The 15,000-nt window shown below is 45.0% G+C and overlaps 1 protein-coding gene and 1 pseudogene across 4 annotated transcripts in view; one reads left to right on the forward strand and one right to left on the reverse strand.

Moving 5' to 3' along the window:
• chn2 (chimerin 2) overlaps window positions 1-3,332 on the forward strand; it is a 41,061-nt gene extending 37,729 nt beyond the window's left edge. For 2 of the 3 annotated variants that reach the window (XM_080857873.1, XM_080857874.1), the window contains 2 exons: window positions 454-559; window positions 1,866-3,332. In XM_080857873.1, coding sequence (XP_080713999.1) covers window positions 454-559; window positions 1,866-2,037 — 278 coding nt within the window. In that variant the 3' untranslated portion in view covers window positions 2,038-3,332. Of the gene's footprint in view, window positions 1-453; window positions 560-1,865 lie in introns of those variants that run through there. The other variant, XM_080857875.1, reaches the window with a different exon arrangement.
• The window catches only part of LOC308380762 (E3 ubiquitin-protein ligase TRIM35-like), a 392,149-nt pseudogene that overhangs the window by 301,378 nt on the left and 75,771 nt on the right, over window positions 1-15,000 (reverse strand). The gene's annotated exons all lie outside the window — the stretch shown is intronic.

Consider the following 15,000-nt stretch of genomic DNA (forward strand, 5'->3'; position numbering starts at 1 on the left):
GTCTACAACACCTTCATCCAGGCCGCCAGTGAGTCCTTCACACACACACACACACACACACACACACACACACACACACACACACACACACTCACCTACGACCTCTACAACACCTTCATCCAGGCCGCCAGTGAGTCCTTCACACACACACACACACACACACACACACACACACACACACACACACACACACACCTCACCTCTGAACTATGACCTTTGACATGAACTAGTACTACACGACCCTTCAGTATTATGGGATTGTGTGTGTACGTGCGGAATAGTGTTAGTATTATGGAATGCTGTTTGTATGTGTAGAGGTAGTAAAGTATTTGTGTTTTGGGATGTGTGTGTGTTTGGGCGTGCATGTGTGTGTGTGTGTGCGTGTGTGTGTGTGTGTGTGCGTGTGTGTGTGTGTGTGTGTGTGTGTGTGCGTGCGTGTGTGTGTGTGTGTAGAGGTTCCTGACTCTGAGGCACGGTTAGAGGCCATCCATGAGTCCCTGCTGCAGCTCCCTCCTGCTCACTACGAGACGCTCCGATACCTGATGATGCACCTCAAGAGGTCAGGCACTGCACCTCTAAACACACACACACCTGATGATGCACCTCAAGAGGTCAGTCACTGCACCTCTAAACACACACACACCTGATGATGCACCTCAAGAGGTCAGTCACTGCACCTCTAAACACACACACACCTGATGATGCACCTCAAGAGGTCAGTCACTGCACCTCTAAACACACACACACCTGATGATGCACCTCAAGAGGTCAGTCACTGCACCTCTAAACACACACACACACCTGATGATGCACCTCAAGAGGTCAGTCACTGCACCTCTAAACACACACACACCTGATGATGCACCTCAAGAGGTCAGTCACTGCACCTCTAAACACACACACACCTGATGATGCACCTCAAGAAGTCAGTCACTGCACCTCTAAACACACACACACCTGATGATGCACCTCAAGAGGTCAGTCACTGCACCTTTAAACATACACACCTGTACACCTGGCCAGCTCAACACACACACACTCACACACACTCACACACACACACCTTAGCGGCTCTCCTGTACCCACATTCCCCAAAGCTCTGAATCTAAGACATACAAGCCCTGACATCCCAGAGGAATGCTATGATGCGGAGTAGCTATGATGTCACAGAGGAATGTAAGCAGGGAGGAGCTATGATGTCACAGAGGAATATTATCAGGGAGTAGCTATGATGTCACAGAGCAATGTTATCAGGGAGTAGCTATGATGTCACAGAGGAAAGTTAGCAGGGAGGAGCTTTGATGTCACAGAGGAATGTTAGCAGGGAGTAGCTATGATGTCACAGAGGAATGTAAGCAGGGAGTAGCTATGATGTCACAGAGGAATGTAAGCAGGGAGTAGCTATGATGTCACAGAGGAATGTTAGCCGGGAGTAGCTATGATGTCACAGAGGAATGTTAGCAGGGAGTAGCTATGATGTCACAGAGGAATGTTAGCAGGGAGTAGCTATGATGTCACAGAAATGTTAGCGTGGAGTAGCTATGATGTCACAAAGGAATGTAAGCAGGGAGTAGCTATGATGTCACAGAAATGTTAGCAGAGAGTAGCTATGATGTCACAGAGGAATGTTAGCAGAGAGTAGCTATGATGTCACAGAGGCATGTTAGCAGGGAGTAGCTATGATGGTGGAGGGCTTCACACAGATATGAATGGATGTGGTTCCATACCCTGGCATATATCAGTATATACTTATATATTACCCTGACATATATCGGTTTACACTTATATACTACCCTGACATATTTCACTATATACTGTACTATCATGGCTCGTATCCGATCTCCACTGTGATCTCGTTCTACCAGGGTGACCATGTATGAGAAGGACAACCTGATGAACGCTGAGAACCTGGGCATCGTGTTTGGACCCACGCTGATGCACCCCCCCGACCAGAGCACCCTGGCGTCACTCAACGACATGCGCTACCAGAAGGTCATCATACAGCTTCTGATCGAGCAGGAGGACGTTCTGTTCTAACTCCACACGAGGACGTTCTGTTCTAACTCCACACGAGGACGTCCTGTTCTAACTCTACACACGCGAGGACGTCCTGTTCTAACTCTACACACAGGAGGACGTTCTGTTCTAACTCTACACACAGGAGGACGTTCTGTTCTAATTCCACAGGAGGACGTTCTGTTCTAATTCCACACGAGGAGGACGTTCTGTTCTAACTACACACACAGGAGGACGTCCTGTTCTGTCCTGTTTTATCTGGACTCCAGGACGTCAACTTGTAACCCGCCACCAGGAGATCCAGAACTGAACGCGAGGATCTTTCAGCTGAACACGAGGATGCTCTCTTTCAACTGAACATGAACATGCTTTAACTCAACACTACAGTTTTCTGTTTGAACTGGACCTAATTACTTCCTCATTTCAATGGACATCAGATTGTCCTTTTTCATTGAACACAAGAACCTGGACATGGGGACACTCTGTGAGCTGGACATGGGGACACTCTGTGTGAGTTGGACATGGAGACACTCTGTGTGAGTTGGACATGAAGACACTCTGTGTGAGCTGGACATGGGGACACTCTGTGTGAGCTGGACATGGGGACACTCTGTGTGAGTTGGACATGGAGACACTCTGTGAGCTGGACATGGGGACACTCATAGGGACACTCTGTGTGAGCTGGACATGAAGACACTCTGTGTGAGCTGGACATGGGGACACTCTGTGTGAGCTGGACATGGGGACACTCTGTGTGAGCTGGACGTGCGGACGCAGAGCTGGAGCTGCGGATGAGGGCGACGTCTGAAGCAGAGGGGCCACAGGTAGATCAGGTGGAGCTGCAGCATGCGATCAGGTGGAGCTGCAGCATGCGATCAGGTGGAGCTGCAGCATGCGATCAGGTGGAGCTGCAGCATGGATCAGGTGGAGCTGCAGCATGCGATCAGGTGGAGCTGCGGAATGCGTTAGTGTGACTGCAGAACGTCCATTGAGGAGGACGGTGGCTGTTTCTCAAGGTCAAGGAAGGATCCTTAACAACTGTTTCAAGGATGCTAGGTCAGCAATACCACTAAAGGACTGTTCCGATGTTCTTTGAATCTACCAATGGCTGTGTCCTTCATTCAGAGAATTTTCAAGGATGCTGTTGGAGTATCCTCTGTGATCTTAAAGCACCTTCATCTCTACTTAGCAACCTGTATAAGGTGCCATTCTGTCCCAATGGTGTGTGTGTGTGTGTGTGTGTGTGTATGTGTGTGTGAGTGCGTGTGTGTGTGTGTGTGTGCGTGTGTGTGTGTGTGTGTGTGTGTCAGTGTGTGTGTGTGTGTGTGTGTGTGTGTGTGTTAGGGTTGTGCCGATGGACGATATCATCGTCCATCGTCATTTTTGACCCACCATCACGATGGATGGTAACCATCGTGATGCCACTACCCCCCCCCCCATATGAATTAAAGTCAGGCATGAAAATTAAATAGGCTACTGCTACAATATGCCAATATTGGCTTATTTAGGGCCAATAGTTTTCCGCATAAAAAAAAAACAGCCGTAAAATGCCTTTCCGCACGTTAACTGTATGAAAACTTTCTGTTGATAGTGATGTTGCCTAGCAACGTCGTCTGCGTACCGGCTGCAGCTCCCTTAGGATAGTGACAGTTCAGTTTGTCGCCAAGTAGTTGACCGTACTGTGCCTTATACATTTCCAATGCTTCTTGTTCGACCTGTATGTGAGGCATTATGTGCATACCTAATGAAAGTAAGGGTTTTCATGAAGTTGCTAATGTGATAGATTGTGTATTAAATTAAATACCAAATTTTGGGCTACCTGCGAGTGCTATCAGTAGTAATTAGCATGCTAAGCGGAGATTTAGCTATGTTCTGTTCTTATGTTGATACGCTGTAATAAAGATGGTTCAATCCTGTTAAGATTTCGACTGGATGAGATATGAATGAGATCCATGTTGCCTAGTGTAATGTCCACTATTATATTTATCTATATGTATAACTAAGCCTGCTCCTGCGTCGGGAAACTTGCTCATTGTCAACAGAAATATGACGTTCAACTTTAGCGAAAGCATTAACTTCAGCGCAATGGCTACAAAATAGAATAGACACGAAGGTGTTGATATAAACAGTACAACCCACCCTTACCACTACACCCCCCCCCCCCCCCCCCCCCCCCCCGACGACATGTGTACGATATCATCGTCCATCACGATGTTTCAATGTAAACATCGTCTTCTGTCAAATAAGGAGACATCGCCCAACCCTAGTGTGTGTGTAAGTCTGTGGGGGACAGTAAGTAAATGCAAAGCACTTTTCCAAAGAAGGACATGAAAGAGTAACTTACGTGACCTGCATTCAGTGTTCGGTTAATAGTCGATCAAGAATGCTTATCTGCCAGACTTAAATAGCCAAGAATGTCATTTACATCTAAAATGGCAAAGTTAGTAAGAAAAAAAAAAGAAAAAAACGACAAATCAAATTGGTGCCAATGTTTACAAATGTGCAGAGGACACTCCCTTCCTTAGCCATAGCCTCAGACACAGGTGACTTATAACATCCTTAGCCATAGTCTGAGACACACACACACACACACACACACAGGTGACTTATAACATCCTTAGCCATAGTCTAAGACACACACACACACACACACACACACACACACAGGTGACTTATAACATCCTTAGCCATAGCCTCAGACACAGGTAGATCAGGTGACTTATAACATTCCACATCTGCTTATGGGCATGAGTGGACGAGTGACTTCTTGCCAAAGGCCGGGTAGGTGGAATGGGGAAGGTTCTATCGTCTTCCTCTACTGTTGCCATGACAACCTGCTGAGGAACCTCATCGTTAATCTATGGGCAGTCCCCAGAGAAGCTGGATGAATGGATGTATTATTTGATAATTTAAGATCTTTTATAGATACGATTGTTGAAAAATATTAGTTTGAAAATTTTGAAAACATAAATGGTGTGATGATGTTATTTATCAAATCCAACTGCTAAATAAGAATTTAATTTCAGCGAGCATGTTTCTCCCTCGACTCTGCGATCACAGATGTTATGATGCTGAGCTCAGAAATGCTGTCAAATATGTATCATTAACCCCTCCACTCCTGAACTCCTCTGGGTTACACAGCATTTAGCCTCACCAGGCCAGACACACACACACACACACACACACACACACACACACACACACACACACACACACACACACACACACACCAGGCCAGACTTTAACTTTAACACTAGTTCACAGACTGGAGCTAAGCTGCTGAAACTGTGGACTATCCCTTTAAGGGCTCAGATCACAAACATGTGATTAGAATCTTGCTAACTGAAGGTTCCATTTGATGATGCAATAATGTAGTAATCAACTCAAGCTAATGGAAGATAATGTTAATTCTAGAACTGTACGGTATTAATTTGAAATCAATTAATGGTGCTGAATACATCAATACAATTGCAATCAATTTCATTCAATATCCACCCCTAATTTTCCATATACCTGTACTTTTAGCCAAAGACTCAGTTCTCCTTTGAAACTAGAGTTCATGGGGTGTTTGGATTGATTTGGAAATCTGAAATGCTGTTAAAACTGTTATCATTCCCACCAACATCAGGCCAACATTTCACTAGTATTGTCTCCGATGTATGTTCATGTGTGTTATGTTAGAGTATATAATATCAGATGTAATGTGTTTATGAACATCTGGCTTCATGAGACCATACAGCAGCCCTCAGAAGATGATCCGTTTAAATCATCATCCAGTATTTATTTTGTGAAATGTGTGTTAAGAATGTGAAAACCTTTGTTTAATTGTATTCATTGTTTATAAATATATTTTGATGATTAAAATCTCAATTTATATTGGCTCCATGTTGATTTCAATAATCTGTGCCTTTAACAATCCGACATGTAACATCGAAGAGACAGTATGTAAAAAAATGTCACTGTACATTTTAATGCTATATGGTCATTTCAGGGTCAGACAAAACCCCCTGTCATTCCAAAGAGCTGCCCAGGCTATGCCCAGTCCGACCACCCCAAGGAAATGTAAAAACGTTACCCACAGCAACCAAGACCCCGCCAACACATCACCACAGCAACCAAGACCCCGCCAACACATCACCACAGCAACCAAGAGCTCGCCAACACATCACCACAGCAACCAAGACCCCGCTCACACATCACCACAGCAACCAAGACCCTGCCAACACATCACCACAGCAACCAAGACCCCGCCAACACATCACCACAGCAACCAAGAGCTCGCCAACACATCACCACAGCAACCAAGACCCCGCTCACACATCACCACAGCAACCAAGACCCTGCCAACACATCACCACAGCAACCAAGACCCCGCCAACACATCACCACAGCAACCAAGAGCTCGCCAACACATCACCACAGCAACCAAGACCCCGCCAACACATCACCACAGCAACCAAGAGCTCGCCAACACATCACCACAGCAACCAAGAGCTCGCCAACACATCACCACAGCAACCAAGACCCCGCCAACACATCACCAAGAACATGAGTTAGCATGCTAGCAAGCTTTTTATCAGTGCCAACGGCTGCTGTTGGTGTCTTAACGTTTCTACCTTCAGTGGTTAGATAGGGACCAGAAGTCCTACTGCTGCTATGAATGTTTTCATACTAGTAACCATCCAATACTAATCCATAATCCCATACCGCTCATTTGACCCAGGCCTAGGTATTGTTATCTCTCCACATTGTCTGTTGCATTTGTGTTTTCTTTTTAGATTTCTCTCTACAAAAATTGCTGATTTCAATTAATCCTAGTTGCACTATGAGTGTTTTGCATACTGTCCACTTGTAGGCCGTAATCTTCATAACATTTTAAAGCCCCATTATGCAACAATTATACTTCAGGATTAGGGTTAGGATAAGCAGTTTAACCTTAAAATAACAGCTTAAAAAAAATTGGGTCGCTACAATGACTTTTAATATGGAGAATCGCCTCTGTGCCATTGCGATACAAGGGTCCTTAGGCATATAACTGCGTTCTGTGGTTTTACCTGCCGCAGCCCGCCGCCCTGACTTGTTGACTTTCTGCAGATCTAGTAAGTAGCTTGTTTGCCATCTTGCTTTGTCTTGTATTGCACTTGCTTGATGTTTGACTGTGTAAGGACAGTCGTTGAGTAACTAGTTTGTCATAATGTCAAAGTCAGCACATTTCAAGAGATTTCGTTAGTTTAAGCGAATAGCTATTGATCCGTTGTGCTGCTTTAAGCTTTACAAATCGGCTGAGGAAGCTTCAGAATGGAATGTTAATTCTAGCCTTAGGAGTGGCTGAATGCAAGATTAATTTAAACAAGCATATTTGTAAATGAGGGAACCCATTAATATAAATGAAGGGCTTTTACATGGTTTCAAGGTCAAACAAAGGGGGAATGAAGGTGTATTTTAAGTGTTTTATGTTTTATAACCAGGTCTCACAAACACACACAACACACGCACGCACACACACACACACACAAACACTGTTTCCAGCAGGTAACTTCCTCGCTCTACTGAAAGCGTGGGCAGACAGGTGGAGTCACACACACACACACTCACACACACACACATACACACACACACAGACACACACACACACCTACACACACACTCACACACACACACACACACACACACACACACACACACACACAGCAGCACACAGGTGGAGTCGGTGTCCCAACATGGCTTACTCATTCAGCTCAGGTGCTGGGGTGAGTTACTATGGCAATAGGAGTGGTAACATTCTTTGTTAAATCACAACCTGAAACCGGTTCCCTGCACCCTCTGTGTGTGTGTGTGTGTGTGTGTGTGTGTGTGTGTGTGTGTGTGTGTGTGTGTGTGTGTGTGTGTCCACGCCATGGGGACTAGACTGTGGGAGGTGCAACAGGTTTGCCTACAGGTAGGCCTGATCTCTCTGGGACCGGCCATTCATACCTGTTTGGAACACACAGACACAGAACCCAACACATTGGGCGTGTTGATGTGTCTCTTTCTTCAGAAGCAGTAAGTGTGTCTTCATGAGTGGTTGTTGAACTACACATGTCTGCTGGAAGGGTCTTTAGGTAGGAACCCCTCCCAACCGAACAGGTGAAGTCAGGTGAGTGGCTCTTTAAGCTGATCTCTAAAAATGTCTAAAACTCGGAATGAAACTGTTTACTGTTTAGTAACTCCCATTATCTACCTTTGCCATTTATTGTGTCTACACGTTTGAAATCCAGGCATTCCGTGTTTATACAGACCAAAAGCCAACGCAATGGCGGCCAGATATCCTTGGTGGAAATCTTTCACGTTGAAAAAGAAGAGAGACCCCACGGCGCAGGACTTGGACCGCGAGACCAACACCGAGAACGCGCCCAACGGCTCCACACCACCGGACCCGCGGGAGTACAACAGTTCTAGTTTGATCTTAGACGACACATATGATGACTCTCAGGAAGAGTCTGCGTTCAGTGAGCACACCTCCCGCCGGAACCTACGAGTGTCTCGCTCCGGTCGCTTTAAAGAGAAGCGGAAAATACGGGTAACTTTACCCGAAAATAACAACTTTTGTGACACTACCACTGCTGTGGCCAAATAACGACAATGAATTGTTGCGAATGGGATCTGGGTTTATGCATTTTACAGTTACATTGCACTCTGTTAAAAGTGAAGTTTTTTGGGAATGTGATTATGATAGGGTCTTCTTCGGTCTCAGGGCAGCGGGCTATGAATAACATGCAGCCGGAACTGGATATCAGGTCTACTGTTCTCCCCGCAGCTAACGATTTAAAACTAGCAAAAAGGCTGAAGTTTGAAACGCCGGATCGCCCTGGACTATTTCATTATTTGTCTCAATGTTTGCCAGTAATTTGTGTTAAATAGTTCGAAGGAAACGTATTTATTGATTGAGGTTGAGGTTGTGCAATGATTGTTAAATGAAGGATACCTCTGGTGTTGGTGACGAGAGTGAGTGCTAAACAGGTTATTGGTATTAGTGTAATTGATAACTTACCGTCCGCTCACACGGCCATTAATAACCATGTCCTGTTACCTACCTAGTTTATAAATAACCATGATCCATGATGCTGACATGTCCTGGAGTAACCTACCTGGTTCGCAGGTGGATGCTGGTGTTGTTAGCCCTGGCCTGTTGGTTCGAGTTTGAGCTGGTGTTCGTTGTATTTCAAAACACTGATCTAGTCAGAGACCGCCACGGACCGGCACAGACCACCTGAGTCCGGTGCCGGACCCTGGGCATGGTTTGAATGTTTCTATACCAGTTAACATCGCGTAGGTCACTCATTTGCACCAGCAAAACAAGCACTAGGCCTACTGACCGCAGGGGTGGGGGGAGGCGTGAAGCAAGTGTTGAGGGTGTGTGTGTGTGTGTGTGTGTGTGTGTGTGTCATCATGCGCCCTCTGTGCTGTATCATTGAGCAATTTACTGAAGGACATTAATGTTTAAATGAAGAACTGTTAATGAAATGAAGGATATTAACTGTTTAAATGAAGTACTGTTCATGAAAGAAAGGATATTAAGGTTTAAGTGAAGTACTGTTCATGATATAAAGGATATTAACTGTTTAAATGAAGTACTGTTCATGAAATAAAGGACTACCTATAGTTACCAAAATCAGGTCCTCAGTCAAATGTTGTTTAGTTACCAAGTGACAGTGGATAAGCTGTTGTCAACGGCAACACTCCGCTGTTGTCAACGGGAACACTCCGCTGTTGTCAACGGGAACACTCCGTTGTTGTCAACGGGAACACCCCATTGCAGACACATACTGTACCCCTTATGGGTGATAAGGTGCGATGAGGTGTGTGTGTGTGTGTGTGTGTGTGTGTGTGTGTGTGATGTATGGCCTTGTCACAGAACCTTAAGATAAAGATGATGAATAATCCTTGACAAAATGTAAACAATGTCACGTGATTGCATGTATGTTCGGCAGCAGCGTTGTTCAAGTACACTTCCTTCACCAGCTAGAAATATCATCACTACTTGACATGTTCTCATTTAGTTATTTATTTATGAAATATCATCACTACTGGACATGTTCTCATTTAGTTATTTATTTATGAAATATCATCACTACCTGACATGTACTCATTTAGTTATTTATTTATGAAATATCATCACTACTGGACATGTTCTCATTTAGTTATTTATTTATGAAATATCATCACTACTGGACATGTTCTCATTTAGTTATTTATGTATGAAATATCATCACTACTTGACATGATGTTCTCATTTAGTTATTTATTTATGAAATATCATCACTACTTGACATGATGTTCTCATTTAGTTATTTATTTATGAAATATCATCGCTACTGGACATGTTCTCATTTATTTAGGAACAGTAACAGGTATGTTACTGTCAGCTGGAGACCTCACCGGTTGCTATTCTTTCCTGCTGTGTTGGAAGTTTAGGCAACACCAGAACAGCAGCAAGAGTCAGAACTCCCCCTACTGTTGAAGAGTAGAACTACCATTCTCCAGAGGCTGGGTGCTGCCTGATGCAGGGCTGGCTGAACGCTAGGGAGGCTTTTCTTCTAGTCATATTTGTACATGCATACACACACACACACACACACACACACACACACACACACACTCTGCGTGTTGGTTTAGGACTTGGAAAATACGCCAGTACGAAGTTTTGTTGTAACGATTGTTAGGTATTTTCTATACCTGCGTGCTGGTTTAAGAGAGGAGTCCACCGTACGAAGATTTTTTTGTAGCAAGATAAGTTTACTTGGTAAATGATGACACAATACAGCCGTCAATGCAGTGCAGTCAATAACGTTACATCAGCACTACACTAATGGCTGGAGAACCCGGATTCTGATTAGATACAGACAATGTTCAAACATTAAAAGCCCCAGCCCAGTGCTGTCACTCTGGGCCCACAAGCCACGCCCCATGATCATGCGATGGTTTCATATCATAGTCTGGTCCCCTCTGTAGATCACAAGGTGTTATGGCACTTTTCCTGATAAGTACTTCTGTGTCCTTAACTGCTGGTCTGCACATTGAAATGTCAAGTGTTCCTTCCTGTCTTCAAGTGTTCCTTCCTGTCTTCAAGTGTTCCTTCCTGTCTTCAAGTGTTCCTTCCTGTCTTCAAGTGTTCCTTCCTGTCTATGTGTCACACTTTCTTAAACTGAAGTTCAGAGTTATGGCCTGCTGTACTCTCAGTCTGAACACTTTCCCATGTGAACCTTACTTGCCCTTTTTCTCTTGCTATATTGATACATTTCGATTTGATCTTACACAAGGTAAGTATCTCACTTGATAAGTTGGGGCACAAATATACAGCAATGGTCAACCACTCCCAGGAGAACCTAGGATCCTCCACTGATGTCCATCCTCCACTGATGTCCATCCTCACTGATGTCATTTCTGATGTTATGCCTCGTGGTTAACAGGTGGTCATGGGATCTATGACATGGTTTATCTGTTGTTCTCAGAAATAAGACATTAATGCCAAATATATTGTGTGAAACCTCTGCACCTCTGTCTCTCAGGGAATAGCTGACCACATTATCTCCCTCGAGTCCTCCAATATATCATAGGCCACATTCTCTCTTTTATCATAGGCCACATTCTCTCCTGTCCTGGGCAGCTAGAAGCTACTGCTGCAGTGACCTGACCTTTCCAGGCCTGCTTTTCCACCTAAGGACTTTGGTTTCTGAACAAGATATTTTAAAGATTGTACCTATTCTTCCTAATAAACCTATACTGAACTAAAATTATCTTACATTCCCTTGCTAGTATGAACTTGAGTAGCTCGTAGATGTAAGATACTTTCAGTTCAGTATAGTTTATTTGGTTTATTGTGCCATCCAACTAACAATTGTCTCACAGTGGCCAGGGTGTAGAGAGAACAGGCACAGGCAGATACGGCCTTTGCCCACAAACTGGTCAAATGGAATGTGAGCTATGCTACATTATAAGTTATAGCTTGGCCTCTGAAGAGGTGGTGTGTGTGTGTGTGTGTGTGTGGTGCCCCTTGATTGACCTCACAGATAATATGGGGGAACCAGGCAGAATCGAACAGGCTGAGTATTGTGGTCCCCCAGGATATGAGACCTCCCTGTGAGAACAGGGTCCGTTAGAAAGAGGAAGAGGAAGAGCAAGAGGCAGTGCAGAGGCACCCGCACGCTGCTGAAACAGAGAAAGGAGGGGCCAGGCACACACATGTTTCACCCTCTCCACACACAGACAGCCCCCAGGCACACACACACACACACACACACACACACACACACACACACACACACACACACACATAGACAGGCTAGCACACACACAGACAGCCCACACCCTCGGAGCTGCAGGCCAGATGAGGGGAGAGAGACACGGACCTAACCCTAACCCCAGAAACCAGCGTGGAGGATGAGGACAGGAGTGAACGAGAGTCTCTCCCGGTGTCTACAGGAGACCAGGTCTACGTTAAGGTGAAGGGACGACCACACTGCTCAGAGCCAAAGTGGACAGGATCCTACAACGTAACGGCGCTGGCTGACAGATCGGTAAGGATTGAAAAAGAGGGAGATAACAACTGGCATCATTTCTCACATTGTGCACTGGCTGAAACTAAAGAACATGTATCTGACTAACGTCTTCATAGCGTGGATAGTAGCACTGTTAATGGGGGAAGTACATCCAGCTGTCTACGACCCTATGTCTTTGCCTACTGATACTAATACTGCACCTGGTGGAAAACTGACCAAGATTCTAAACCGATTGAAAGCGTTTTCTAATGAATTGAAAGAACAGTCAGGCAACGAGCGATCTGGAACACGGGGTCCATTCTTAGGCCAAGTGTTTCTAGGACTAGCGGTGGGAGTCTCCATCCTGATCACCTGTGGATGCTGCTGCATCCCGCGTATGAGAGCTCTGGCTCTCCGCACCATAGAGAGAGTAATCCACGGAAAAGATGAGAACACCGGAGCTCCCCCTAGGTACTCTCTGGAAGCACCGCCTGAATATCAGGCCACACAAATGGAAACTCTAGACAGTATAGGAGAGGAGAAGGGTCCTTTTCTGCTTTCCTCGACAGGGAGAATGGCTGGAGATGGACGATTGGAGACGGGTGAATCCAGGAAGAGTGGGGGCAACACGGAGTGGGATAACTATGGACGGAAAATACCTGAAGGTCCCTATACGTCAAATTGTCCTGTAGGCAATCCTGGGCTGGTGGAGGAGGAGGTGGAGAGGAGAGCGATCCTTATTGTAAGTATGGATTAGGCCCAGGAGCCGGCTGGATGTGCTGTGTGGTGTGTGGTGTGTGTGTGTGTGTGTGTGTGTGTGTGTGTATGTGTGTGTGTGTGTGTATGTGTGTGTGTGTGTGTGTGTATGTGTGTGTGTATGTGTGTGTGTGTGTGTATGTGTGTGTGTGTGTGTGTATGTGTGTGTGTGTGTGTGTGTATGTGTGTATGTGTGTATGTGTGTGTGTGTGTGTGTGTGTGTGTGTGTGTGTGTGTGTGTGTGTGTGGTGTGTGGTGTGTGGTGTGTGTGTGTGTGTGTGTATGTGTATGTGTGTTTGTGTGGAGCCGGCTGGATGTGCTGGAAGTGGGCAGAGATTTACAATAAATAATTTGCCAGGTTGCAGGATATAGCATGGCTATTACATACAGATGAGTTTATCTGCAGACCTGATGGTGATGATGATGATGATGATGATGATGATGATGATGATGATGTTGTTGTTTTCGATGAGAATGAGATGGCACCGAGCCCTATGATTCCAGATGCTGCTGAGGTGGCTCAGATGCTGAGTCACCACAAAATGGCGTTGAGAGAAATGTTTAACCAAGGAGAGGAGGATGTGTTTGATGAGAGTCTGTTGCAGGATGGAGAGTGGAAGAGATGTCTGCCTAGGAGAGAACAATGGGAGGCAAAGATGGCGGAGCAAGCCGACTATTTCAATGCCATGGATGACGAGTATTAAAGAAACCACAGGAGGGAAAATGGCAGAATAGAGTAGTCAGATGAGAAAGGGGGAATGGTTTTTTCCTTAAATGTGCTCGCTCATATTGCTTTCTGTGCTAGGATTTCAGATTAGGATGTTTTTGTTTGTGTATGTGTGTGTGTGTGTGTGTGTGTGTGTGTGTATGTGTGTGTGTGTGTGTATGTGTGTGTTTCCTCTCTCTTTCTATAGAAACTAGTTCATTTAATGTAAGACTGCAATTTTAGTATAAAATCTTTTAGGTTTCTCTTATTTCACAACTATACTAAATGATTAAGTAGAGTATAAAACTGCATGTATTGCGTATGTTTCATTTAAACAGTAGTCTAAAGTATAAAATGTAGTATAAAATTACAAAATGTGTGGATTTTTTATTTTTCATAAGAGTAGGTGTTTAGACATGGAAAAGTTGCGCCCCGAGGGTGACCTCTCGAGAAAAGCATCGGCAGTTCCACTGAGCCTATGGTGGAACGGATGATCTGTGGGGGGGGGCAGACATCCCGATGACGGGGTAGCACTTCAAGTGTACATTGCTTACGCTGTGCTAGTGGCTTAAGAGGGTGTTTTGATAGAGATTGTATAACATAAAAAAGAACACACCCCGAAATGTAACCTGGCTTCTTAGTGCTTTGCTTGATGTGGTGTTGATAAATGAGGTCAAAGGAGGGAATGTAAGATCATTTCAGTTCAGTATAGTTTATTTGGTTTATTGTGCCATCCAACTTACAATTGTCTCACAGTGGCCAGGGTGTGGAAAGAACAGGCACAGGCAGATACGGCCTTTGCCCACTAACTGGTCAAATGGAATGTGAGCTATGCTATATCGTAAGTTATAGCTTGGCCTCTGGAGATAAGACAGAGGTGCAGGGGTTTCACACAATATATAAGACATTAATGTCTATTTCCGGGAACAACAGATACACCAGGGCAAAGGTCCCATGACCCCCACCTGTTGACCACAAGGGGCCCACAGATGACATCAGTAAAAG

Source organism: Sprattus sprattus (genome assembly GCF_963457725.1).
Source record: "Sprattus sprattus genome assembly, chromosome: 19".
Taxonomy (NCBI): Eukaryota; Metazoa; Chordata; class Actinopteri; order Clupeiformes; family Clupeidae; genus Sprattus; species Sprattus sprattus.